At 44.2% G+C, this 26,340-nt stretch overlaps 1 protein-coding gene across 1 annotated transcript in view; it reads right to left on the bottom strand.

Moving 5' to 3' along the window:
• The window catches only part of JAKMIP1 (janus kinase and microtubule interacting protein 1), a 125,739-nt gene that overhangs the window by 43,945 nt on the left and 55,454 nt on the right, over positions 1-26,340 (bottom strand). The window contains exons 6-8 of the mRNA XM_077136361.1: positions 17,149-17,295; positions 16,098-16,238; positions 14,371-14,430 (exon numbers count right to left, since the gene is read on the bottom strand). Of these exons, the coding sequence (XP_076992476.1) occupies positions 14,371-14,430; positions 16,098-16,238; positions 17,149-17,295 (348 nt within the window). The remainder of the gene's footprint in view (positions 1-14,370; positions 14,431-16,097; positions 16,239-17,148; positions 17,296-26,340) is intronic.

Below are 26,340 nucleotides of genomic sequence, written 5' to 3'. Positions count from 1 at the left end.
ATTTTCTTTACAATCAAAGCCTTGTCCTACTGCTGCCTTTTACAAATGAATCCATATTTTTAAAGCTGGATTTGCCACAGATGACTGAAAACTAAACATTTCTCCTTCATTTTCACTTTGAATATGCAGAGGTGCTCATTCTTAGATCAAATGAGACAGAGGGGGACAAGAGAAGGCACCCCCAAAGTAAACAAGCTTCTGTAGAACGCGGCCTCTCCCATTCTCTGCACCTCCACTCACCGCCCCCAGCGGCACCCCTGTAACGAGAAGGAGCTCCCCGGTTGCAGCTCTTGATTTTTGTGCAACTTCAAAACGTGCCCCCCACCCCACCCTGGAACCTGCTGCTTACCTTCGTGTTTATAGGTCATCTCTTGACAGCCAGAAAAATACAGGCACACAAGGGCACAGAGACAGAGGAAGAAAGAAAAATAGAGCACGAAGAGGATGTATGCCATGGCTGCGAGAAGGTCGCACAGCTGGCTAGCCTGTGTGTCCCGAGAGTGGCGACAGCCACATCACTGGCACCAATTTTCAGGCCTCTCTCGGGTCCTTAGGGAAAGCAACCCTCGTTCCTTCCCAGCTTCCCAAGGATCGGTGCTGAGTGCGGGGCACTCGCGGAAGGCGTGCTTTACCCACAGGGTCACCAGCTCTGGGCAGAGCCAGGCTGCTGGCAACACCGGCCGTCGGCTGAGAGGAACCAGGCTCCTGTGGCATAGCAGAGCTCAGCTCCTGAGCTGCTTTATCCTCCCGGGACCCTCCTCCCAGAGCCCAAAGGCTGTTGTCAACACCACCCTGCAGGCCTGGGGTCCCCAGACAGCTGCAAGGGCCCCTGGGGGCAGCACTAGCTACGGTGAATGGGGCAGGAGTGTCTCCCTTAGGACCAGAGCCAAGAAAGGCGGGTGCCCCTTTCCACCCGTGGCTGGGGATGGTCTCTGCTGCCCACTCCCACATCAGATGCCCCTCATCCATCCCTGACTCACTCGGTCCCGTGGTGTCTCCACAATCCTTTCACTAGTATTTGTTTTACCACTTATAGAGAGCGAACAAACCATAATTGAACAGACAAACTGCAACTTTTGAATTAGGCTGAAGTCCTAGGGTGCCCCCTCTGCAGGCATCTATGAGATTCCTGAATTTCTTGGAATGGAGAAGCTTCCAAATGCCAAACATCCAAAGCACAAACCCTCATCTGGGAAAGAACTGGCAGATTTGACCATAAAAAAGTAAAGCTTCTGAACTGTATCAGACAGCAAAATAACATTAAAATGCAAAGAACAATTTACAAAAGAAGAAATCTATACAGTCAGGTTCATGTGTATATTTTAACTCAATTAACGCCTGATACTCTATTCATTTTAAGGAACTATGATACTAGCTGCACGGCCAATTTCTTTTTGATTTAGTGCTGACTCCTCCTTTTAGTCAGGATTCCGAAGGAGCTGCCAGCCAGCCAGAGCTGGGACTGCTTCAGGTCTGGGCCTGTGGCCTGAGCTGAGCCAAGGAACATCAGCCCTGGGTCTTCTGCCGGCACTGCTGAGGAGGAGAGATGTTCTCTTACCACGGAAGTTTTTAGGCAGTTATAACATTAGCAGGAGGCTGCTAAAGCTGCTTGGGTCACCCCATGGTGAGAGCTTGCCTGAAAAACTGACCAACTCAGAAAGAAGCAGCCTGGAGAAGTGGAGGGAAGCAGACTCCTGGAAGTATCGTGTAAGCATCTGGATCCAGCAGTGCCTGAAGCCATCCCTCAGAATTCTCAGCTACATGAATCCTCTGCTTTAGTGACTGAGTTCTTGACACCAGCCACAGAAAGAGTCTTGGGGAATATGGGTAGGGGGCATGTGCCAGCTTGAATCTTGTGTACCCCAGAAAAGCCACGTTCTTTAATCCTCATTCAGTATTACTGAGTGGAACCTTTCTGATTGTTTCCATGGAGATGTGACCCACTCAATTGTAGGTGGTAATTATGATTAAATGGTTTCCATGGAGATGTGTCTCCACTCATTCAAGGTGGGGTTGCATACTGGAGCCCTGTGAGGGAACCATTTTGGAAAAAGCTTTAGAGCCCACACAGCCAGAGACCTTTGGAGATGAAGCAGGAAAACGCCTCTGAGGCAGCTTCATGAAATAAGAATCCAGGGGAGAAAGTTAGCAGATGTCACCATGTACCCTTCTAGCTGAGAAGGAAACCCCGAATTTCATCAGCCTTTCTTGAGTAAAGGTAACCTCTTGCTGGTGCTTTAATTTGGACACTTTCATAGCCTGAGAACACGTAAGCTTGCAACTTTATAAATTCCTCTTTTTAAAAACTGTTCTGTTTCTGGTATGTCGTACTCTGGCAGCTAGCAAACTAGAACAGGGTGTAATCCTGGTAATCAAACCATCTTTCAACTGCTGAGTTCTGGGAGCAGCTTAAAGCTGACACTCTCTGAGCCTTCAGAAAAGCAAGGGCAGCCTTTGCCTTCCAACCGTTACCAAGAGCAAGAGCTGCCTGGCCCGTGAGGATTCCCAGCTCTGGGGAAACCATGAGTTGCCAGGCATTTGTGACATCCCCAGTCAGACTGGCTCCTGGCCTGTGAAGACTCCCAGCTCTGCCAGAAGCTCCTGGGAGGGGGAGACACCTCCCTGCACCCCGTCACTGCACACCTGCCAGGTGGAGGGAAGGAAGGGGTTGGATTTCAACTGCCTGGGTCCACCCCAGGCCCGTACCACTGAATCCACTGTAGGCATGGGGCAGTCCCAAGAGGAGGACGATGGCCTTAGCTTACTGCCCTGCACCTGACCTGGGGTGCCTGAGTTAACTCCCATTCCCACACCGGAAACCTCAGGTACAAGCCACAGTGCCAGACTATAGCCAGCCTCGTGGGGTTGCCAGCCAGACCATGTGGCTCCAGCCCCACTCTCCCTGGGGACACCCTGCCACACCCTCATTCAATCACTAGCTCTTCCTAGCACCAAGCTCTGGGGCCCCAAGGGTCCTGTAAGGACGCCGGCTTGTCGGACTGAACCATGCCCCCCTCCTGGATGTGTTTGAGCCCTAAGCCACTTCCGTGCACGAGAGCCCTTTCGTAAACAGGACCTTTGAGGTATCGATTAAGGTTAGGCCAAAGCGAAGGAGGGCGGGCCTTCATCCAGTACCACTGGGGTCCTTATAAAAGCAAAGGAAAGTGGAAGGAGAAGTAGGGGGAGCCAGTGAGAGCGAGACAGAGACACAGAGACTGAGAGATAGAGAGACAGAGACTGAGAGATAGAGAGAGCGCGTGCGTGCTGGCATCGTGACAGAAGATTGTCTGCACCAAATTGCCACAGGCCTCAGGGACAGTGCAGTCCTGCTGACACCCCGACTTGGAACCTCGGCCCCCCCAAACGGTGAGCACAATGAATTCCTGCCATACAAGCCCACCCGAGTGTGTATTTGTCACAGTGGCGCCAGCAAACTGGGACACAACTTAAAGGGTGCGCAGACCCGACCTCCCCCTGACCTTGGGGCTTCTCTAAAATCATGGTCTGAATTGGAACTGGGGCGGGGGGTGGGGCCTGAGCCTGGGAATCTGCATTCCAACCAACCCACGCAATGAAAGCGCTTGATCAAGGGTGCACAGAGAAAGAGGGCCTGCAGTTAGCTGAGCACCTACTTCGCACCAGGCACCGAGTCCGCTGCTTTACCTCCCGGATGGAGTTTCCATTTTAAGAATGGGGACATGGGGGCTTAGTGAGCTGGAGCGACTGGGTGTGGCGGCTCAAGGCTGCCACTTTTCTGCCTCTCCCAAGACTCCCAATCTCACTCCAATCTCAAGCTGGGCCTTGGCATGAGAGCTCCAAAGAACAAGTCCCTTCAGGAGATGGCTGAAGGAACTGCTCGGGGCACTTCTCCTGCCGCCCCTCCCTGGGCCCTAGCTAAGCAAGCAGGTTCCCCAGGCAAAGTCAGCCAGCTAGGAAGGTGCCCCAGGAGGAAGTCCAGCCAGGGGACGTGCAGGGAGCAGCGGCAGCCCAGTGACATGATTAGGCAGCCCTCGGGGCCGGGAAGCCCCCTGGAAGAGGAGGCCACAATCCACCCTTCTGCCCTCCCTGCACCATCCAGGAAATCAGGGGGAGCATAGAACAGAAGGGTCCTCCGCAGAAGGGTGGGGGAGCTGTCGAGTCCAAGCTTGCCTCGCAATGGCCCTTCCAAACGAGAGTTGGGAGCTGGAGAGCAGGGATGGGGCTGTCAGACTTCTAGAGAATTCCCGGAACTTCCACGCACTCGGCACACTACCCTGTCGAGCCAAGGCCTCTGCTCCCACCCTGGGCAAAGCGCTTGGAAGCAGGAGGGATAGAGACGACGGGAAAAGAAACTACTGAACACCTGCAGCTGGTGGGAGAGGAGAAAGGGAAGCCATCCGGATCTGAGAGGCGGCCCTTGGTGGTAGGAGACCATCTGCTCAGGGCCCTGCCAGAGACCAATATCAACTCCAAGAGGCCCCAGAAAACACCTGGATTAAGTGGGGGCACAGGAGGAAAACTGATTTACATTTAACCTTGAGAAAAAGAAAAGATGCTGGTGGGCTATGGAAAGAGTGAGAGGGAAAGACCCTGAACCAGCTTTGGAAAATTTCCATGGAGATCCCCAAACCTGGCCTTTTCAAGGTACTGAACTACTTTAAATAAAGTGCCCACATGTCCCCATGGCAATCCTGTGCTGGGGATTGAATCATGTCCCCCACAGAAGGCACGTTCAGGTCCCAGGCTCTGGTCCTGGGGTGTGAACCTATCTGTAAGTAGGATCTTTGAAGATGCTGTTAGCTAAGGTGAGCCCAGATGAACGAGGCTAGGCCTTCGCGCAGTAGGGCCGGCTGCAGTGCTCATAAGCAGGGGAAACTGGATGCAGAGAGAGGCCCTGGGGAGCAGCCAGAAGCTGCAAGTCAACGGAACCCAGAAAAGAAGGGAGAGGAGGCCGCCATATGCATTGCTATGTGACGGACAAGCCAAGGAGCCCCCAAGACTGGGAGCAGCGAGAAGATACCACCCCGGGAGGATGGCAGGCTCCTAGCTGCTGAAACCGGGGGCCAATCAGCTCCTGTCATTAGGCCAGCCCATTGAGTGCTATTTGTTTTAGCAGCCCAGAAACTAAAATATGGTGTTCTTCCAGTAAAGTCAATTCATTTACTCAACCAACAAACACTTAGGGACACCTACTGTGTCCCAGGCAGTGCACCAGACACTGTGAGCAGGAGGGACACACAGACACAGCCCCTGCCCTCTCTGGAGCCTAACAAGCATGCAACTGTAACAAATTATGACTTAATCCAACTCCTTTTAGGATTTTTCCTCCAGGTAGACGGAACCACATCCATCACAGAGACATGCTCAAGTCTGACCCCAGTCCTGCTGGGAAAACCCATTTGTATATGGGATCTCCGAAGACCCTATTAAAAAGGCCAAACTGAGTCACAGTAGGCTTTAATCTGGTATGACTGGGCTCCTTATAAGCTAAAGAAATCTGGAAATGGAAGCACGAGCCTCAGGGGGAGACAGCCAGGCTGGGACGGGGGCAGAGGCTGAGCCAGGACACCACAGACTTCAGGGAAGCTGTGGCCTGCTGGCACCGCGCTTTTGGACGTCTACCTTACAAACTGCAAGCCAACAAACTCCTGCTGCTTAAGCCAACCGGGGCCTGATGTTTTGTTAAACAATGCTGGAAAACTGAGCCACTCCCATGAACATGCAGAATTCAGGAACAGACGCAAAAATAAGCCTTCCTTATTCCAGGCATTCTGAGATAGGTTTGAAAAATAGAGTCATGGCCCCAAAATGGGTTAAATGAGAACCCTGCCCTGGAAGCTTTACAAGGTGTATAATGCCCCAGTGCGTCCAGCTGCAGGGACAGCCTGCATACCCTTTAGATTTTTTGCTTTTTAAATATACGTCCAATGGTGAAAATGGCCTTAGCACGTACTACTGGCAGCAGGGCAAAGCGGTGCTATTCTTCCATCCAGCAGCAGGGGGTGCAAGTTTCCCTGCTCAAAGCCTTCCCTGCCTCTGACCCTCAGGCCGTCTTCTGGAAATCTAGGACACGAAAAATTCAGAATATGGACACAACTTTCTGGACAAAAGGAGTTGGCAGTGCTGATAGCTACAGAAGCAGAAAGTTCAACAGCCAGAGAAAGGGCACCTAAATAATAGTGTGATCACTAATTGAAATGTTCAGTAATCCGGGAATGAAAGAGCTTTGGATTGGAGAGAGCTGTCATGCAAGCAAGAACATATTTGTCACTACATTATTCAAATGGAGACGATCTGGAAGCAAACATGCTCAATGCTAGCAAAATGGTAAACTAATTTATGGCCCATCTACTCAATAGATTATGTAGCCATAAAAAATTATATTTACGATGACAGCGCCACAGCATGCATAAATATAAAACTTGTAATATAAAACTAAGCAAATATATAATATGCTTGTAATATAAAAAAAGCATATATAATATGCTTGTAATATAAAACTAAGCAAAAAACCATGGTGCAAAAGCATATCCTGCAGTTATAGCTATGTCATAAAAAAAAGGTAAAGCAGAACACCTGACAGAAATACTTTAAACGCCAAAGCCGACTGCACAGGGGAGAACCATGGTTGATGTTTCTCTCTGAATTTCCCAGGTTTATATTATTTGCATAATAAAAATGCATTATTTAAATATCAAGAAGATCCTCCCAAACCACTTCCCACTTCTGCATTTATAATTTGAGTACATAGAGGTTCGCACTTCCTGCAACTTGTCTGGGCATTAAAAGCTTGGTCCGGTGAGTTCCAGACGAGTTTGAATTGCAGTTTTGCCAGTTTACTAATTGCTCAATCTGTGGGCAAGTTACTTCATCCCTGAGTTGTATCTATACTTTGTATCTACAGTCGAGCCTCATTATTCAGACACCTCCTACCTGTGTTTTTGCTTCCTTGCTAAAATGTGTCTGTAACTCCAAAATCAATACTGGCAGAGCTTTCGGGGTCATTTTGCAGACATGGCCAAAGAGGCAAAAAATTCTGAGCCACCTGTCACTCATGTTCCCAGCTGAGGTAGAAGAAGGCAATTCTTTCTTTGCCTTATTTCAGCTCCCATGTCGTAAATGAGTATCATTTTTGCCATGTTTTTCATATCTCTGTGCTTCATGTTGGTGATTTTGCTGCTTAAAGGGTCCCCAGGTGCAGTGCTGAAGAGCTATTTAATATTCCTAAGTGCAAAAAGGCTGCAACGTGTCTTAGGGAGAAAACATGGGTATTAGGTAAGTTTTGTTCAGGCAGAAGTTATAGGGCTGCTGGCCACGAATTCAATGTTAATTAATCAACACTATATATTAAACGAGGGACCTTTAAACAGAAACACACGTAAAACAGTTACAGGTTGATGGGCTGATAAAAACACCTGTGACCAGGAGCTCGCTGGAGCCTAATTTTCTATTTCCCCTATAGCCGTGGCTCAGTATTTGCTAATTCAGTGGCCACCACGACTTTGTAGAACAAACCTACTGTGAGTAATAAGAATCAACTGTATATGTAAAATGAAAAAAAAAAAAAAAACAACCATAATGCCAACCTCCCAGGGTTTCCGTGAGGATGAAACGGGATCAGGTAAATAAGCACTTATCCAAGTATCCAGGACACAGCGACTCACCCCTGAGCATGGACTGCAACTGGTGACACGAACCTCATTGCTACACTAGAGGTCATCCAAGGGTAGGCTCAGGGCCAAATGTAGTCTGTGGGTGTGTTTTATTTGGCTCACAAAGTGTACAGCAGACATTTGAACCAACATTTTTAAATACTTTGATTTTTACAAAAAGTAAGAATTTCTGATTCTCTCAAAAGACTGGACTCTCCGATACCATCTAGCCCACCTTTTTAGAGCAATTGCTATTCAGATCCCACCTTGCCCCAGTCCCCACCACTCCCTAGTGCACTTGAGGTCCATAACCATTCACGGATGTGGCAATTTCTTATATAACAGAAATACTTCTCTATAACCATATCTGTATCAAAAGATAAACCAGGAGGGGGGAAATGGTTCAATAAAAAGAAGAATAGGGTCATTTGCTAGCCTCATCGTACTGGTTAAAATCTCCAGTATGATGTTGAATAAGAGTAGTGAGTAGAATCAAGACTTCCGGAGAAGATGGCGGCTTAGTAAGACACGCAGGTCTTAGTTCCTCCTCCAGAACAGCTACTAGGGGAGTAGAAACGATACAGAACAGCTCCCAGAGCCACGACAGAGATCAAGAAGACAGCGTACCCCATCCTGGAACGGCTGACTGGCTGGGAGAATCCGCTCCAGTGAGATTGCCAAGGGGCGCGAGCTTCCCCGGGCCGGGGTGGCAAGTGACCGGAGTCCCTCCCTTCCTCCTTCCCGGGCCAGCTGGGAGAATTGGACAGGCGGTCCCCTCAAGCCGCGGCGGCTGGTGCCCCCGCCACGCGCGGCCCCCCAGACCAACTGGGAGAATTGGATCGGAGATCCCCAGGCCACAGAGAACGGTGACTGGGGTCCCTTCCAAACACGTGGCTTCCCGGTCCGGCTGGGAACGGTGCACTCTCCCGGGCCGCGGCGGCTGGCGCCCTCCCGCCACGCTTGGTGCCCCGGGCCGGCTAGGAGATTCGGACGGGCGCTCTCACGGGCTGCAGCGGCCGGCGACCCTCCCCGCGTTCGGATCCCCGGGCCGGCTGGCACTCTTCCAAGCCGCTTCGGCTGGCGAACCTCCCCCACGGCGAGAGTTTTCCAAAGTTAAAGGACCCACAGCACCTTTTACTGGTGGGACCTGCAGACAAACATGTGCCACGAGCACCACCTACTGGGCAGGATAAGAAAAACAGAACCCAGAGATTTCACAGAAAAATCTTTCAACCTGTTGGGTCCAACACCCAGGGAAATCTGACTAAATGCCCAGACACCAGCAGAAGATAACAGATCACGCTCAGAAAATTGAAAATATGGCCCAGTCAAAAGAACAAACCAATAGTTCAAATGAGATACAGGAGCTGAGACAACTAATGCTGAATATACGAACAGAAATGGAAAACCTCTTCAAAAACCAAATCGATAAATTGAGGGAGGACATGAAGAAGACATGGGCTGAACAAAAAGAAGAAATAGAAAAACTGAAAAAACAAATCACAGAACTTATGGGAGTGAAGGATAAAGTAGAAAAGATGGAAAAAACAATGGATACCTACAATGATAGATTTAAAGAGACAGAAGATAGAATTAGTGATTTGGAGGATGGAACATCTGAATTCCAAAAACAAACAGAAACTTTCGGGAAAAGAATGGAAAAATTTGAACAGGGGATCAGGGAACTCAAGGACAATATGAAGCGCACAAATAAATGTGTTGTGGGTGTCCCAGAAGGAGAAGAGAAGGGAAAAGGAGGAGAAAAACTAATGGAAGAAATTATCACTGAAAATTTCCCAACTCTTATGAAAGACCTAAATTACAGATCCAAGAAGTACAGCGCACCCCAAAGAGAATAGACCCAAAGAGGCGTTCTCCAAGACACTTACTAGTTAGAATGTCAGAGGTCAAAGAGAAAGAGAGGATCTTGAAAGCAGCAAGAGAAAAACAATCCATCACATACAAGGGAAACCCAATAAGACTATGTGTAGATTTCTCAGCAGAAACCATGGAAGCTAGAAGACAGTAGGATGATATATTTAAATTACTAAAAGAGAAAAACTGCCAACCAAGACTTCTATATCCAGCAAAATTGTCCTTCAAAATGAGGGAGAAATTAAAACATTCTCAGACAAAAAGTCACTGAGAGAATTTGTAACCAAGAGACCAGCTCTGCAAGAAATACTAAAGGGAGCACTAGAGTCAGATACGAAAAGACAGAAGAGAGAGGTATGGAGAAGCGTGTAGAAAGAAGGAAAGTCAGATATGATATATATAATACAAAAGGCAAAATGTTAGAGGAAAATATTATCCAAACAGTAATAACACTAAATGTTAATGGACTGAATTCCCCAATCAAAAGACATAGACTGGCAGAATGGATTAAAATACAGGATCCTTCTATATGCTGTCTACAGGAAACACATCTTAGACCCAAAGATAAACATAGGTTGAAAGTGAAAGGTTGGGAAAAGACATTTCATGCAAATAACAACCAGAAAAGAGCAGGAGTAGCTATACTAATATCCAACAAATTAGACTTCAAATGTAAAACAGTTAAAAGAGACAAAGAAGGACACTATCTACTAATAAAAGGAACAATTAAACAAGAAGACATAACAATCATAAATATTTACACACCGAACCGGAATGCCCCTAAATACGTGAGGAATACACTGCAAACACTGAAAAGGGAAATAGACACATATACCATAATAGTTGGAGACTTCAATTCACCACTCTCATCAATGGACAGAACATCTAGACAGAGGATCAATAAAGAAATAGAGAATCTGAATACTACTATAAATGAGCTAGACTTAACAGATATTTATAGGACATTATATCCCACAACAGCAGGATACACCTTTTTCTCAAGTGCTCATGGATCATTCTCAAAGATAGACCATATGCTGGGTCACAAAGCAAGTCTTAACAAATTTAAAAAGATTGAAATCATACACAACACTTTCTCGGATCATAAAGGAATGAAGTTAGAAATCAATAATAGGCAGAGTGCCAGAAAATTCACAAATACATGGAGGCTCAACAACACACTCTTAAACAACGAGTGGGTCAAAGAAGAAATTGCAAGAGAAATTAGTAAATACCTTGAGGCGAATGAAAACGAAAAAACAACATATCAAAACTTATGGAACGCAGCAAACGCAGTGCCAAGAGGGAAATTTATTGCCCTAAATGCCTATATCAGAAAAGAAGAAAAGGCAAAAATGCAGGAATTAACTGTCTACTTGGAAGAACTGGAGAAAGAACAGCAAACTAATCCCAAAGCAAGCAAAAGGAAAGAAATAATAAAGATCAGAGCAGAAATAAATGAAATTGAAAACAACAGAGAAAATCAATAAGACCAGAAATTGGTTCTAAGAGAAAATCAATAAGATTGATGGACCCTTATCAAGATTGACAAAAAGAAGAAGAGAGAGGATGCAAATAAATAAGATCAGAAATGGAAGAGGAGACATAACTACTGACCTCACAGAAATAAAGGAGGTAATAACAGGATACTATGAACAACTTTACGCTAATAAATACAACAATTTAGAGGAAATGGATGGGTTCCTGGAAAGACATGAACAACCAACTTTGACTCAAGAAGAAATAGATGACCTCAACAAACCAATCACAAGTAAAGACATTGAATTAGTCATTCAAAAGCTTCCTAAAAAGAAAAGTCCAGGACCAGATGGCTTCACATGTGAATTCTACCAAACATTCCAGAAAGAATTAGTACCAAATCTCCTCAAACTCTTCAAAAAAATCGAAGTGGAAGGAAAACTACCTAATTAATTCTATGAAGCCAACATCACCCTCATACCAAAACCAGGCAAAGATATTACAAAAAAAGAAAACTACAGGCCAATCTCTCTAATGAATATAGATGCAAAAATCCTCAATAAAATTCTAGCAAATCGTATCCAACAACACATTAAAAGAATTATACATCATCACCAAGTAGGATTCATCCCAGGTATGCAAGGATGGTTCAACATAAGAAAATCAATTAATGTAATACACCATATCAACAAATCAAAGCAGAAAAATCACATGATCATCTCAACTGATGCAGAGAAGGCATTTGACAAGATTCAACATCCTTTCCTGTTGAAAACACTTCAAAAGATAGGAATACAAGGGAACTTCCTTAAAATGATAGAGGGAATATATGAAAAACCCACAGCTAATATCATCCTCAATGGGGAAAAATTGAAAACTTTCCCCCTAAGATCAGGAACAAGACAAGGATGTCCACTATCACCATTATTATTCAACATTGTGTTGGAGGTTCTAGCCAGAGCAATTAGACAAGAAAAAGAAATACAAGGCATCAAAATTGGAAAGGAAGAAGTAAAACTATCACTGTTTGCAGACGATATGATACTATACGTCGAAAACCCGCAAAAATCCACAACAAAACTACTAGAGCTAATAAATGAGTACAGCAAAGTAGCAGGTTACAAGATCAACATTCAAAAATCTGTAGCATTTCTATACACTAGTAATGAACAAGCTGAGGGGGAAATCAAGAAATGAATCCCATTTACAATTGCAACTAAAAGAATAAAATACCTAGGAATAAATTTAACCAAAGAGACAAAAAACCTATATAAAGAAAACTACAAAACACTGTTAAAAGAAATCACAGAAGCCCTAAATAGATGGAAGGGCATACCGTGTTCATGGATTGGAAGAATAAATATAGTTAAGATGTCAATCCTACCTAAATTGAGTTACAGATTCAATGCAATACCAATCAAAATCCCAACAACTTATTTTTCAGAAATAGAAAAATCAATAAGCAAATTTATCTGGAAGGGCAGGGTGCCCCGAATTGCTAAAAACATCTTGAGGAAAAAAAACGAAGCTGGAGGTCTCGCGCTGCCTGACTTTAAGGCATATTATGAAGCCACAGTGGTCAAAACAGCATGGTATTAGCATAAAGATAGATATATTGACCAATGGAATCGAATAGAGTGCTCAGATATAGACCCTCTCATCTATGGACATTTGATCTTTGATAAGGCAGTCAAGCCAACTCACCTGGGACAGAAAAGTCTCTTCAATAAATGGTGCCTAGAGAACTGGATATCCATATGCAAAAGAATGAAAGAAGACCCGTATCTCACACCCTATACAAAAGTTAACTCAAAATGGATCAAAGATCTAAGCATTAGGTCTAAGACCATAAAACAGTTAGAGGAAAATGTAAGGAGATATCTTATGAAACTTACAATTGGAGGCGGTTTTATGGACCTTAAACCTAAAGCAAGAGCACTGAAGAAGGAAATAAATAAATGGGAGCTCCTCAAAATTAAACACTTTTGTGCATCAAAGAACTTCATCAAGAAAGTAGAAAGACAGCCTACACAATGGGAGACAATATTTGGAAATGACATATCAGATAAAGGTCTAGTATCCAGAATTTATAAAGAGATTGTCCAACTCAACAACAAAAAGACAGCTAACCCAATTACAAAATGGGAAAAAGACTTGAACAGACACCTATCAGAAGAGGAAATACAAATGGCCAAAAGGCACATGAAGAGATGCTCAATGTCACTGGCCATTAGAGAAATGCAAATCAAAACCACAATGAGATATCATCTCACACCCACCAGAATGGCCATTATCAACAAAACTGAAAATGACAAGTGCTGGAGAGGATGCGGAGAAAGAGGCACACTTATCCACTGTTGGTGGGAATATCAAATGGTGCAACCACTGTGGAAGGCAGTTTGGTGATTCCTCAAAAAGCTGAATATAGAATTGCCATACGACCCAGCAATACCATTGCTAGGTATCTACTCAAAGGACTTAAGGGCAAAGATACAAACGGACATTTGCACACCAATGTTTATAGCAGCATTATTTACAATTGCAAAGAGATGGAAACAGCCAAAATGTCCATCAACAGACGAGTGGCTAAACAAACTGTGGTATATACATACGATGGAATATGATGCAGCTTTAAGACAGAATAAACTTATGAAGCATGTAATAACATGGATGGACCTAGAGAACATTATGCTGAGTGAGTCTAGCCAAAAACTAAAGGACAAATACTGTATGGTCCCACTGATGTGAACCAACATTCGAGAATAAACTTGGAATATGTCAAACAAAAAAAGAAGAATAGGCACATGTCTTTGGAGAATTGAAAAATACATTTGCAGGTTTAAATGCAATTATGTCTTTCTTCTTTTTTTAATATACACTTGCCCTGAGTTCCTCATTTACCTTCCGGCTTGGTCCCTGTGAGCATCTGAGCTTACAAACCTAACTCGCCACTCTCTCTGCTGAGACATGCTGACATCATCTCTATGAAATTGGGCAAAACAACATTTTCCAAAGACAATGCAGTTCTGCATTATCCCAAAAGAGTGCACAGCTCTGACCTTTCAGAATAGGATATATAAGCTGTTACAAACCAAGGCGGAGTGTCCTTTAAATCCTTCGAAAGGCCTAAGTATTTATGGTTTTTAATTTTGGGTGAGAATGCCCTGAATCCGAAATTAAGACTTCATCAGGAAGTTTCTCAAGAATCGGGTCACACAGCGTAACTATAATTTCCGTTGCTTTGAGAGGCAGTGGGAGCAGCTTTCTCATTGTCACCCTTGTAGAGACGGAGGACCCCGCTAGGAAGTGGTCGCACCCTCCCCTCCCTGGGGCCGACCTGAGTCACACGGCAAGGTGTGGCAGCTGTCCCTCAGCTCAGGCTCACCTTGGGCGCCTTCATGCTTTTCCCGCGATGCCTTTTGAAGCGCAGCAGCCGTTCTCGCTCCTAGAATGAAACACAGCTGCTGGCAGTCACGGCCAGCCTCACCCACACCAACCCACCCCAACTCGGTCTAAGAGAGCACAATGACCAACGCTGCAGTGGCCGGACACGGCTTCGTCCAGGTGCCCAGGTGAACACCCAACCCATCGCTGCTTCTCAGAACCCCAAGCCCCTGAACTGCCCCATGTCTGCGAGCCCTTAACCAGACTCAGACCCTCCTGGGGAAATGCCAAGATTTGCCCATCCTGTTCGACTCCCATCTGCTTTGAGGTGGGAAGTTTTCAAACATTGAGAGGGACTGACTGTCTGCTGGCCTGGGCAGTTTCCACCCGGGAAATCAGCATGGTGTGGAGAAAGAGTGTGGCTTTGGGGTCACACAGAGCTGGGTCCAGACCCCTGCCCGGCCTCCTCCCAGCCAGGCGACTCACTTTACTTCTCTTGCTCTCGGTTTCTTTCTTTGCTGAATGGGGCTAGACCCTACCCTGCAGTGTCACTGCAAAGAAGAGACAGGTGCCTGGTCCTGGTGGCTATTATCACAGAAACAGCACTTGTGGACTCGTGGAAGGAGGAGTAGCAGGAGAAGCCACTTGTTGCCACAGATAAAACCAGTAAATGTTCTCCTTTCCAACCACAGCTTCCCTTTGGCTGCCAGGAAGCTCAGAGCTAAGCCTGGTGTACACAGCTATCCTGTGGTCTGCCCCTCTGTTCTTCCCAATCTTAACAACACCAGTATTTTTTCCTTGGGTGTTGATTTAGTTTATTATTCCTCTTTCAACTTGACTGTCAGTTTATTTTCATCCTAAGCGGCATCAAGTCTTTTATAAAAATGAAGCAGTGATTCATGGATGGATGGATGGATGGGAGGAAGGGAGAGAGGGAAGGAGGGCGGGAGGAAGGAAAGGAGAAAAGAGGGAGAGAGGGAGAGTTGGTGGAGGGAGGGAGGATGGATTGCAAGAGATAGAAATAGGCAGGCAAAATGCATAACTTAGCAATCACAGTCAGAGCCTTTTCTGGAATTCTGAATACCGCCTTTTCTTCTCTCCAAAGGCCCATGAATGGAACCAGGACACAACCTCTTGGAGAAACAGAACAAGCTCTGCTTCTAAGATCCAACTTAAGGCCACGGCGGACGCTTCCTGCCTGGCCCCCAAGCTCTCAGGCCCCTTTCACAGGTGGCTGCAGAATTCTCTGGACATAAAATCCCACCTTAGGATATACTCACCTCCTTAACCATACTACAAAAAAGTGTGTGCACACACATGCATGCACACACACACACAGCCTGGCAAGTCCTGTCTGATTACAGATGAAGGCTCAGGTTCTCAGGCTTGAGCTCGTGGTCAGGGCAGCAGCTCAGCTATAAACAGGAGCTCAAGGGCTCTCAGGGCCAGATGCCATCTGCCCCATAACGGCTAGGCCCACTCTTATAACCGATGCTGCTTCTTGGCTGCAGCAAGCAGGACAGACCTGAGACCAAGGCTAGCCATGGAAACCGTCCCCAGGGACCAGGCGTCCCACCCAAACAGCAGAGCACATGGAAATGGGAACAGCAGCTGCGAGTGCAGGCCACGTGCCCCCACCCCAACCCCGAGGCGGCCCCGCCCACCCAGGGCCCCATCCTGCCGCCACCTGTCGCCCTTGGCTGTGCGGGAGCCGGGTGCGAAGCGTACCAGCGCGAGGTCGTCGATGACGTGCTGCTGCTCCAACACCTGCAGCCTCAGGAACTCGAGCTCCTGCTCGTCCCGCGTCAGGCTGAGGTCGTTCAGGGACGTGTGTCTCTTCAGGGTCGCCTGGGCAGACAGCTTCTCCTTCTGCAGCCGGGGTCAGGGGGGAAGGGGGGACAACGTAGGTGTGGCCATACGACAACATGTGTCCAGGACCCACCGAGAGGGTGGGGGTACCAGAGGGCTGAGGGGCACGGGGATGGGAGGACGGCTGCAGGAGGGAAGAGGATGACAGCCACCTGGTCCCCAGCTAGGGGAGAAGGTGGCCTGGAGGGGCAGGCACTGCAGACAGAAACAAAGTCCGAGGTCGGGCAGACCATGCTCAGGGGCCAGAGGAAGGGATGCCTGAAACAAGCCTTGAAAGTGGAGGGAAGAAGGTTCCAGAAGGAGAGGCTTCCACCCCCAGTAATTGCACGTGCCCACACCTGCACCTGCTCTCTCTCAGAGCCTCGGTCTTTTCAGCGGCAGAACAGGAGTGCTTGCCACTGCTTTGATAATTGGACCTGAGCACATCCCATGCATCACGTCTCCAAAATACCCGCCTGACTACAAGGGCCATCATTCTTCCTGCAGCAAAACCGTCCCTTACACAAAGCATCACTCACGTACTGTTCTGCTCCCACCAGGAGCCAAGGCTTCCGTGAGGCCTTTTCATGTGACCATTTCATCCTCTCTGTAACCCTGAAATGCTGACTTTCCGATCCCCTTTTATGGATGGAGAAACTGAGGCTCAGAGAGAGGGAGAGGCGGGCTGCATGGCTGAGCCGAGGGGCAGAGCCGGCTGTCTGGCTCCGCTCGGGCATCCTCTCTCCAGCCACAGGCACCCGCAGCCCTGTGGATTCTACAGAAGGGGAGAGATGGCAGGAGTGGCTCGGGAAGGCTTCCTGGAGGAGGTGGGTGGGCCCCAAGGACTACGGGCCACGAAGGTCAGGGGCTGGAGAACCCCAGGCAGAGCCGAGACGCCGGGCAGGGCTGGCCCCAGGGGTGCACGACTTACCATGTCCACGTTTTCCCTGGTGAGGTTCTTGATTTTCTCCTCCATCCTCTGGATGCTCTGCAGCAAGTCCTCGTTCTTTTTGTTCATCCGTTTGTTCTTCTCCACCAGGGGCTTCAGCTGCACCTCCGTCTCCCGAGAGCGCTTCAGCTACAGTGGGACACAGGCCGTGTCAAGAGCAGAGGCCCGGGGGGACGTCTCAGCCCAGACGTGACCAAGAGACTCCCAGGCCTTCCTCAGGTGTGAGCGCCAAGAGGGGCCCCCAGGCACCCAGCCTGCACTGCACCAGCACACTGGGCGCAGTTCGGAGGAACTGAAGACAAGGACACAAGCAGACATTTGCACAGCGATGCTGAGAGCAGCATTAGGTATGACAAGTGGAAGCAGCCCAAACGTCTATCAGCAGATGAGAGGCTAAACAAGCTGTGGCATATACATACAATGGAATATCACACAGCTCTAAGACAGAATGAAGTCGTGAAGCATGTAATGACATGGATGGACCTTGAAGACATTATGCTGAGTGAGATTAGGCAGAAACAAAAGGATAAATACCTTATGGTCTCACTAATATGAACCAACATTGATGAGTGAACTTTGAGAGCTGAAGTTAAGAACAGAGGTCATCAGGAGATAGAAATAGGGTAAATATTGGGCATTTGGTGCTGAAGGAAGACAGATTATACAACAGGACTGATTGTAAAAATTCATAAATGGCTAGCACAATAATACAAAGCACACTGAATGACGCTGAATGTCGGTACAATTAAAGGAGAAGGGCTGGGGGCACATATGAAACTAGAAGGAAAAACAGGATAAAGACTGAGATGGTATAACCTAGGAATGCTTAGAGTGGACGATGATGGTGATTAAACGTACAAATATAAAAACGTTTTTGCATGAGGGAGAACAAATGAATGTCAACTTTGTAGCGTGTTGAAAATGGATGGCATACAGGAAGAAGTACAATCAATACAAGCTAGGGTCTATAGTCAACAGTGACATTGTAATATGCATCCACTGAATGTAACAAAGGATTTATGCCAAAACTAAATGTCAACAGGTGGGGGTATGGGGGAGGAGTACGGATTCTCTGTGGAAGAAAAAGAAATATCTTCATATAGATCGCGGTGGTGAAGGCATGTCGGTATACTTAGGTTAGATTGTATCATGAGTGAATAAAACTGTTTAAAAATGAACAGAGAGGCTCTCGCGTTATTCAAGGGTGGCAGCTCCCTGATGCAGAGATAACAGAGGAACTTTCAATAAGGTTAACTATAGGCATGTGACCTCAGAGGAGTTTGAAATTCTGATATGAAGATACATGGACTCTTTTCAGTAAGACATCTTTCGTGATGGAATTGAGAGATTAAGGAATTTTATTCTTGGAGATGCTGGAAAAAAATACCTTGAAGATAACTACTTGAACTATGCTGGGGAGTGTAGTGGTTTAGAAAGGATTATGTAGCTAGAAAAACTGTATTTTAATCCCAATCCATCTTGTGGAAGCAGCCCTTTCTTTCCATCCCTATTCAGCACTGTAGGTTAGAACTTGATTAGATCATCTCCACAGAGATGTGATGCGCCCAATTGTGGGTCTTAACCTTTGATCAGAGGGAGCTGTAACACCACCCATTCCAGGTGGGTCTTGATTAGTGACTAGCTTGGAATTCTTTAAAAGAGAAAGCATTTTGGAAAAAGCTGCAGAGTCCAGAGAGCCACAAGAACCACACAGCCAGAAACCTTTGGAGATGAAGAAGGAAAATGCCCCTAGGGGAACCTCACAAGACAAGAAGCCTGGAGAGAAAGCTAGCAGAGGTCACCATGTTTGCATGTGCTTTTCCAGTTGAGAGAGAAACCCTGAACTTTATCAGCCTTTCTTAAGTGAAGGAATAAAATCAAAGGGTGTTTTTCTTAGAAAGCTATCATTGGTCAGATTTATCTGACCAAGAATTTGAGGATTTATTTAATAAGGCAGTCCTTGCTTTGCCCGGTTCCAATATGCATGACTATCAGTTGCTACAGTGAAGTTAAATAACACCAGGCTGCCAAATATGCAGTCAAAATTTCAGTTACCACAGTGCTATGAATAGTTGCATAAAGTACAGACTTTGCTGCTAGCTCTTTTGTCCACAAATCATTATGCAAACAACAAATGTGCATAATAAGTCAAATAATTCCTTCGAAGTCTGCTTTGGTCACTGAGCATCTGTTACCTGATTCACGTACAAACAACCAAGTGTATAGCTTCATAGCCTCACAGTCTCCCCATGATAAACCCATGGGACATTTTACAAAAATGGACAAAGAACGAGAGAATTGGTCAACAAAGATGATAGGACAGTGAAGAAACACAAAGTGATCATGCTGGAAGTGAAACTGTGTGTAATTAGAAGATGTGAAAACAGTGACTGCAAAGTCAAGACAGGAAAAGACCAAGTATGAGCCATATTGAAAAAAGTCTGATAAATACAAAAAACAAGGTAAAGCAACTTTAAAATCTTCTAGCATAAATTGCACTAGGAACAGGGAGCCTCTTGGTTGAAATGGAGCGTTTCCTTCAATTTTGGATTGAAGACCATAGTAAAAAACAAATCCCAATGGTCTGATAGCATTCAGGTCAAGCATTGAAGTTAGTTGCTACATTGAAAGAAAATGTTTTATTACAAGGAGACTGAAAAAGAACATTTCACGGTCAGCAGCAGCTGGTGTCTTGGTTTCAGAAGTCACATGAATTGATTAATATTGAACTATCTGGTGACGCTGTTGGTTCAGATAAAGATGATGTGATGAAGTTCACCCCCAGATTCCAAGAATTACAGTTAGTCCTTGTTTTACACAGGAGGGCAGGGTAGCACCATACAAAAATTTTTGCAGGATTCGAATGGAATGGAAATGGCATTATCGAAGATGTAACTGACTGTGGAATGCTGACACTCCTGCTACTCAAGAGACTTTACATATGCAGCCAGAGGAACTTAATGAAGGTGACTTATTGACATAAATGAGGCAAGTGGTGGCAATGAAAAGGGTGAAGATGTCTCAGAGGAACTGATTCTGGCAAGAAGCTTCATATTAAAGGAACACTTGATGACACTGAAAGTGCAAAGGATACAATTTTGGATGCTCAGCCAAACTTAGGAGTATGACAGTTTGCCACATCAGAGAAAAGATGGTAGCTCCAAATCATAAGTTATATGATGAGAAGGTAAGCACTGTTAAAACTACTCTTGATAAATTTTTTATGAAGAAATAAATTTAATTCTCAAAAAAAAATGAACAGAGAGGAAAAAAGAACTAGAGAAAGAGATGTACTTATTCACTGTCGGTAGGGAAACTGAAGGGTGCAGCCCCTTGGAGGGCAGGGTGATGGTTCTACAGGAGGCTAGGGGTGGGGCTGCCATAGGATCCTGCAACCCCGTTGCTCAGTATATATCTGGAGGAACTGAGTGTGAAGACAGGAATGGACATTTGCACACTGGTGTTTCTGGCGGCAGTGTTTAAGATTCACAATGGATGGAGGTGGCCTAAAGGTATAGTGACTGAGGAATGGAAGGGGGAACCATGGTGTCTACACACGATGGATTACTGAGCATGAAAGAAGGAATGAAGTTGTGAAGCATGCAACTAGGTGAATGACCTTTAAGGATTGTATGTTGAATTAAATGTCAGAAACAAAAAGACAAATATTAGCATGCCTCACGCATATGGACTAACTACCATATAAAAATTCGGTGAACTGAAGTTGAGAGCATGGGTTATCAGGATAGAGCCTATTGTAAAGGGTTCTAGATTCTAAGTTCTTACAGCAGACACATATATTCAGGAGGTTATTTATAAATTGTTATTTATAAATTCTGAGATAATGAACTGCTTGCATATAACTTGGTCACTCCCAGAAACTTAAGCATTTATGAGACACCTGAGACTCAGAATTAGCGCTCTGAACCTATGAAAGTCTGCAGTATCCTACACAGGAATTGTTTAAAAAGTTGAAAACAGGGATCAGATTACATCTAGAGATATGAAAGAACTGAGGTAAATCAGAACACAGGGTAAAGGATGATATCATCCATATTTTAAAACTTCAACTTCTGTTGAGAACAAGGGGAGATAGTTTATTTGGTACAAAATTTATATTTTGGATAGCACATTATCTTATCTAACTTGTATGGCCAGTTTAGCTGAAGACCATAGTACCTGAAATCTTGAACAGGGTGAGAGATTTTGTTGGCTTGTCCAGGTTAGTGTAATGCCATGATTTATCCCAGGGTAATAAAATATTTGCAAAGTCCCCTTGGAGGACTCAGGAGAAAGGAAGAAATATTCAACCTCCCCATTTGGAGAATTTCTGATATTCTTCCAAGCAATGGGGACAACCAAATCAATAGGCCAAGCCCAATCTTGGGGTTTACCCCTATGAAACTTATTCCTGCAAAGGATAGGCTAAGCCTACTTAAAATTATACCTCAGAGTTACCCACATAGAACCTCTTTTGTTGCTCAGATGTGGTGTCTCTCTCTCTAAGAGAGACAAATAGCTAAAAGCATCTTAAAAAAAAGAAAAAAGAAGTGGGAGGTTTAACACTTTCTCATTTTAAAACTTATTATAAAGCCACAGTGGTCAAAACAGCATGGTACTGGCACAGAGATAGAAGTATTGACCAATGGAATCAAATTGAGAGTTCAGAAACAGACCACCAAATCTATGGGTTTTTCTTAAATACAGATTTGGAAATTTTTCTTAAATAAAGATTATGTAAATTTTTCACAAGTCCCCCAAATCCATTGAACTGGGATAGAATAGTCTTTTCAACAAATGGGCATGGAAGAACTGGATATCAATAACCAAGAGAATGAAAGAGGACCCTTACCTTAAACCCTATACAAAAATTAACTCAATGTTATCAAACACCTAAATACAAGAACTAGTACCATAAAGCTTCTAGAAGAAAATGTAGGGAAACATCTTCAAGACCTAGTAATAGAAGGTGGCTTCCTAAACTTTACAACCAAAGCACAAGCAACAAAAACAAAAATAAATAAATGGGAACTCCTCAAAATCAAATGCTTCTGTGCCTCAAAAGACTTTGTCAAAAAGGTAAAGAGGCAGCCAACTCAAGTGAGAAAATATTTGGAAATCACACATCAGACAAAGGTTTGCTATCCTGTATAAAGAAATCATACAACTCAACAACAAAAGAACCAACAACCCAATTGTAAAATGGGGTAAAGATATGAATAGGCATTTTTCTGAAGAGCAAATACAGATGGTTCAAAGGCACATGAAGAGATGCTCATTTTTACTGGCTATAAGGGAAATGCAGATCAAGATTACAATGAGATACTACCTCAGACCTGTCAGAATGGCTGCTATTAAACAAACAGGAAACTACAAATGTTGGAGAGTATGTGGAGAAATTTGGAAACATGCACTGCTGGTGGGAATGTATAATGGTACAGCCGCTATGGAAGACAGTTTAGCAGTTCCTTAGGAAACTAAATATCAAGTTGCCCTATGACCTGGCAATACCACTATTCGGTATATACCCAGAAGAGCTGAAAGCAATGACACAAACAGACATTTTCACACCAATGTTCATAGCAGCATTATTCACAATCGTCAAAAAATGGGAACAATCCAAACATGCATCAACAGATGAGCAGATTAACAAAATGTGGTACATACATATGATGGAATATTATGGAGCAGTAAGACAAAATGATGTCTTGAAGCACATGACAGGATGGATAAGCTTGAGGACATAATGCTGAGCGGAATAAGCCAAAAACAAAAGAACAGATACTGTTTGACTACACTTTTATGCCCATGGTAAAGGTAAAATCGGAGGCTTATAATACAGAGTATATGGGACTTAGAGATACATAGAAGCTAGAGATGGGCGAACGGTTAGCTAATGAGTTGAATTTAAATGTAAGGGAATAGAAGTGAAGGCAGTTTTCTAGTGGATCTATAAGTAATATTAGCATATTGAAGGTGAACATAATTGAAAGGGGTTATATAGACCTATGTGTCCCACTGATTAACACTACAAATAAAAATAAGTTCTTGTGTGAACTACTTCAAAGGTATGATTCTTGTACAAAGAGCCTTTAAGGTTTAAATTCAGGATACAGGGGAAAAACTGCTATTGCATGCTAGGGGCTATGTTTAACAGGAAAACATCAGCACTACCACAGCAACAGCAGAGGTAAATAATGGGAGGAGGGACAAGAGTTAAGGGGAGGTTTAGATTTACTATTTGATGACAGTATGCTTGTTGGTTATCTTTCTTCTTGGGAACAATGAAATTATCTAAAATTGAGAGTGTTGATGGACTGTGGACTTTGGGCATTATACATGATGCCTAATGAATGCAGGTGGCTGAAGGATGCACCAACTGAGAAGTAGATTGGCAAATGATGGTGTGATCATACATATGATCGAATATCGTGCTGCTACAAAAAGGAACAAAGTCGTGAGGTATGCAACGACGTGAATGAACCTGTGGGACATTTGGCAAAATAAGCTAGAAACAAAAGAACACTTATTGTATGGTCTCCTTCAGAAAGTGCTTACAAGAAAACAGAGCCCTAGGTTGTAAGCTCTTACAGCAGTCACATTTAGTCCGGAGTGGTAATTATTATTTCTGGATTTTGAGAGGCTGTTTTATATATGTATAACCCGGTATTGAGAGATAAGAACAAAGCTGATCAGGTGGGGATTAAGGTATTTCAGAACACAGGGGTAAGGAAGACAGTGCATATATTTTAGAACCTCACCTACTCTTTGAGACCAAAGGAAGAAAGTTTTCTTTTGTCCAGAACTTAAATTTTCTGCAGCACATAATCTAACGCAACCTGTCTGGATAGATCATTTAAACAATCCAAACACAGGGAACCCAGAATAAGAATGAGTGCCTTTAATCCTGTATAGTTTAATGTAATGCCTGGGTACATCCTAGACCTATTAAGCAGAAAATCAAAAAGTGTTGGCAAAGTCCCTTGAGGGATGAGAGAAAAAATATGGAACTATTAAACTTTACCACCAGGGAAACCCCTGATACTGTGTCAAACACTAGTGATACCCAAATCAATAGGCCAAGCCCTCGATCTAGAGGCTTACTCTTAAGAAGCTTATGTAGATAGCAGAGAAGCTTAGCCTACCTATAGGTATGCCTAAGAGTTACTCCTGGAGGGCCTCTGTTGTTGCTCAGATGTGGCCTCACTCTCTCTAAGCCCAACTCTGCAAGTGAAGCCATTGCCTTCTCCTCTACAAGGGACATGACATCCAGGGGTGAAAGTCTCCCTGGCAGCATGGGAGAGGACCCCCAGGGATAAGTCTGGCCCTGACACCATGAGATCAACAATGCCATCCTGACCAAAAGGGAGGAAAGATGCGTAACTAATAAAATATCAGTGGCAAAGAGAGTTCAAATAGAGTCGAGAGGCTACTCTGGAGGTCACTCTTATGCTAGCTTCAGTTAGACATTGCTACCCATCACAACTTGCCAAACCCCAACCAAAACCATTCCAACCAATCTGAAAGAACACCTAGGACAATATATACGATTCTACAAAGGTTCCATGCACTAGAGTAACTTTCTAGAAACCCACAACCTCCAGATGGGTCCCTGGACTAGATAGATCCTGAAACCTAGGGGGCCCAACCTCTTCAGAACATCAGCTAGTTCTATCTCCCTACCCCATTTACTGACAGCCCCTTCCAACATGAAAAAGTTAGAACGGCCATAGCCCAAATACCCCTAAAGCGTGGAACAGAAAAATCAAAGGTGATGGTGGAATTATGCAAAGAAGGTAGGGTTTAACAAACGAACATGATTGCACAATCATTATATTAATATTTATTTTAGTCTCCAGTATCTTAGAGTAGCTAGAAGTAAAAATCTAAAACTGGGAATTGTAACCCATACCAAACTCTGAAATCTGTTCTACAACTAATTGTTGTGCTGTGCTTTAAAATTTATTGCTTCTTTGTATACATGCTGCTTTTCCTAAAAAAGAAAAAAAAATTCAACTCTGAAAAAAAAATATATTTATTCCTTCTAGCCTCCAATGTTCTGCAGCAGCTAGAAGGAAAAATCTGAGATGATAGTATGGTAGCCCATGACAAACTCTAGGACCTGTCCTGTAACTACTTGCTAAAGAGTGCCTTTTTTACTTCTTTGCTTTGTATATATGTTATATAATACAATAAAAAAGTTTTTTTAAAAAAACCATAATAATCACTCGAAACTGCTCACTGTAGCTACTGTATGATTTTAACATTGAAGGGCCAGTTAAGCACATAAGTTATTGTCTGAACTGTTTTAAGCAGTAAAATATTATATAGCATATGAGCATTTGTTTTTAGTTCTTGACTGTTTAAATGAAAAGTGGAGATATAATTTTAAATGCACAATCTGACTAAAGGTATAGAAAACATGGCTTTAAAAAGGACTGGAAGGAAATTAATTTATCTTGGTTCTGTTAAAATTGTGAAGTAAGAGGTCACACTTAGAGATACAGTTACTTTCATAAAAATGAGAGTAAACAGAAAAACTAAAGTATTTGTCAAGTTTATCCAGCAAGTTTAACCAGTCAAGAAACGCTGCTAATTTTACAAGAACTTTATTGTTAATTAGAAATCTAAGTTCATTATTTTTTAAACTAGAAAAATATAAAATTTGATGAAAAGGAAAGTAACTACACAAAGAATAAAAATAACCCATCATCACCCCAACAAAAAAGAACAATTTCTAATGTCCAGGATTACAATGCAGCTCTGTTCTATAAACTACTTTTATCATTTAATTCACTATGAGCAAATTTCCTCGTCAACTAAATATGCTACAGCTCATTCTTCATGACTGTATAGAATTCGTTTTATAAAAATTCAGGAATGACTCTGACCCATGCTTTAGTGCTGGATGGCTGGGGATTCTGAGTTTTGCTATTATAAACAACACAACAATGAACATCTTCTCCTTACTTCTCACTGCACCTGCCTAGTTGTTTGCTCAAGATAAATTCCTGCAGAAACAAAGAGAAATTTCTTCAATGAGGGTGTGTTAGATTTGTAGTCAGAACAAAATTAGAAAGTAAAGAGAACCAGAAATCTGCCGTATTGACTTTCTGCTTAAGACACATTTCACAGCCCCAGAAATGCTGCCCTATAAGGTGCCATCTGTCTCAT

This window comes from Tamandua tetradactyla, chromosome 19 (genome assembly GCF_023851605.1).
Source record: "Tamandua tetradactyla isolate mTamTet1 chromosome 19, mTamTet1.pri, whole genome shotgun sequence".
Classification (NCBI taxonomy): domain Eukaryota; kingdom Metazoa; phylum Chordata; class Mammalia; order Pilosa; family Myrmecophagidae; genus Tamandua; species Tamandua tetradactyla.
The sequence above is the reverse complement of the archived record's forward strand: the minus strand, read 5'-3'. Positions and strand labels throughout refer to the sequence as shown.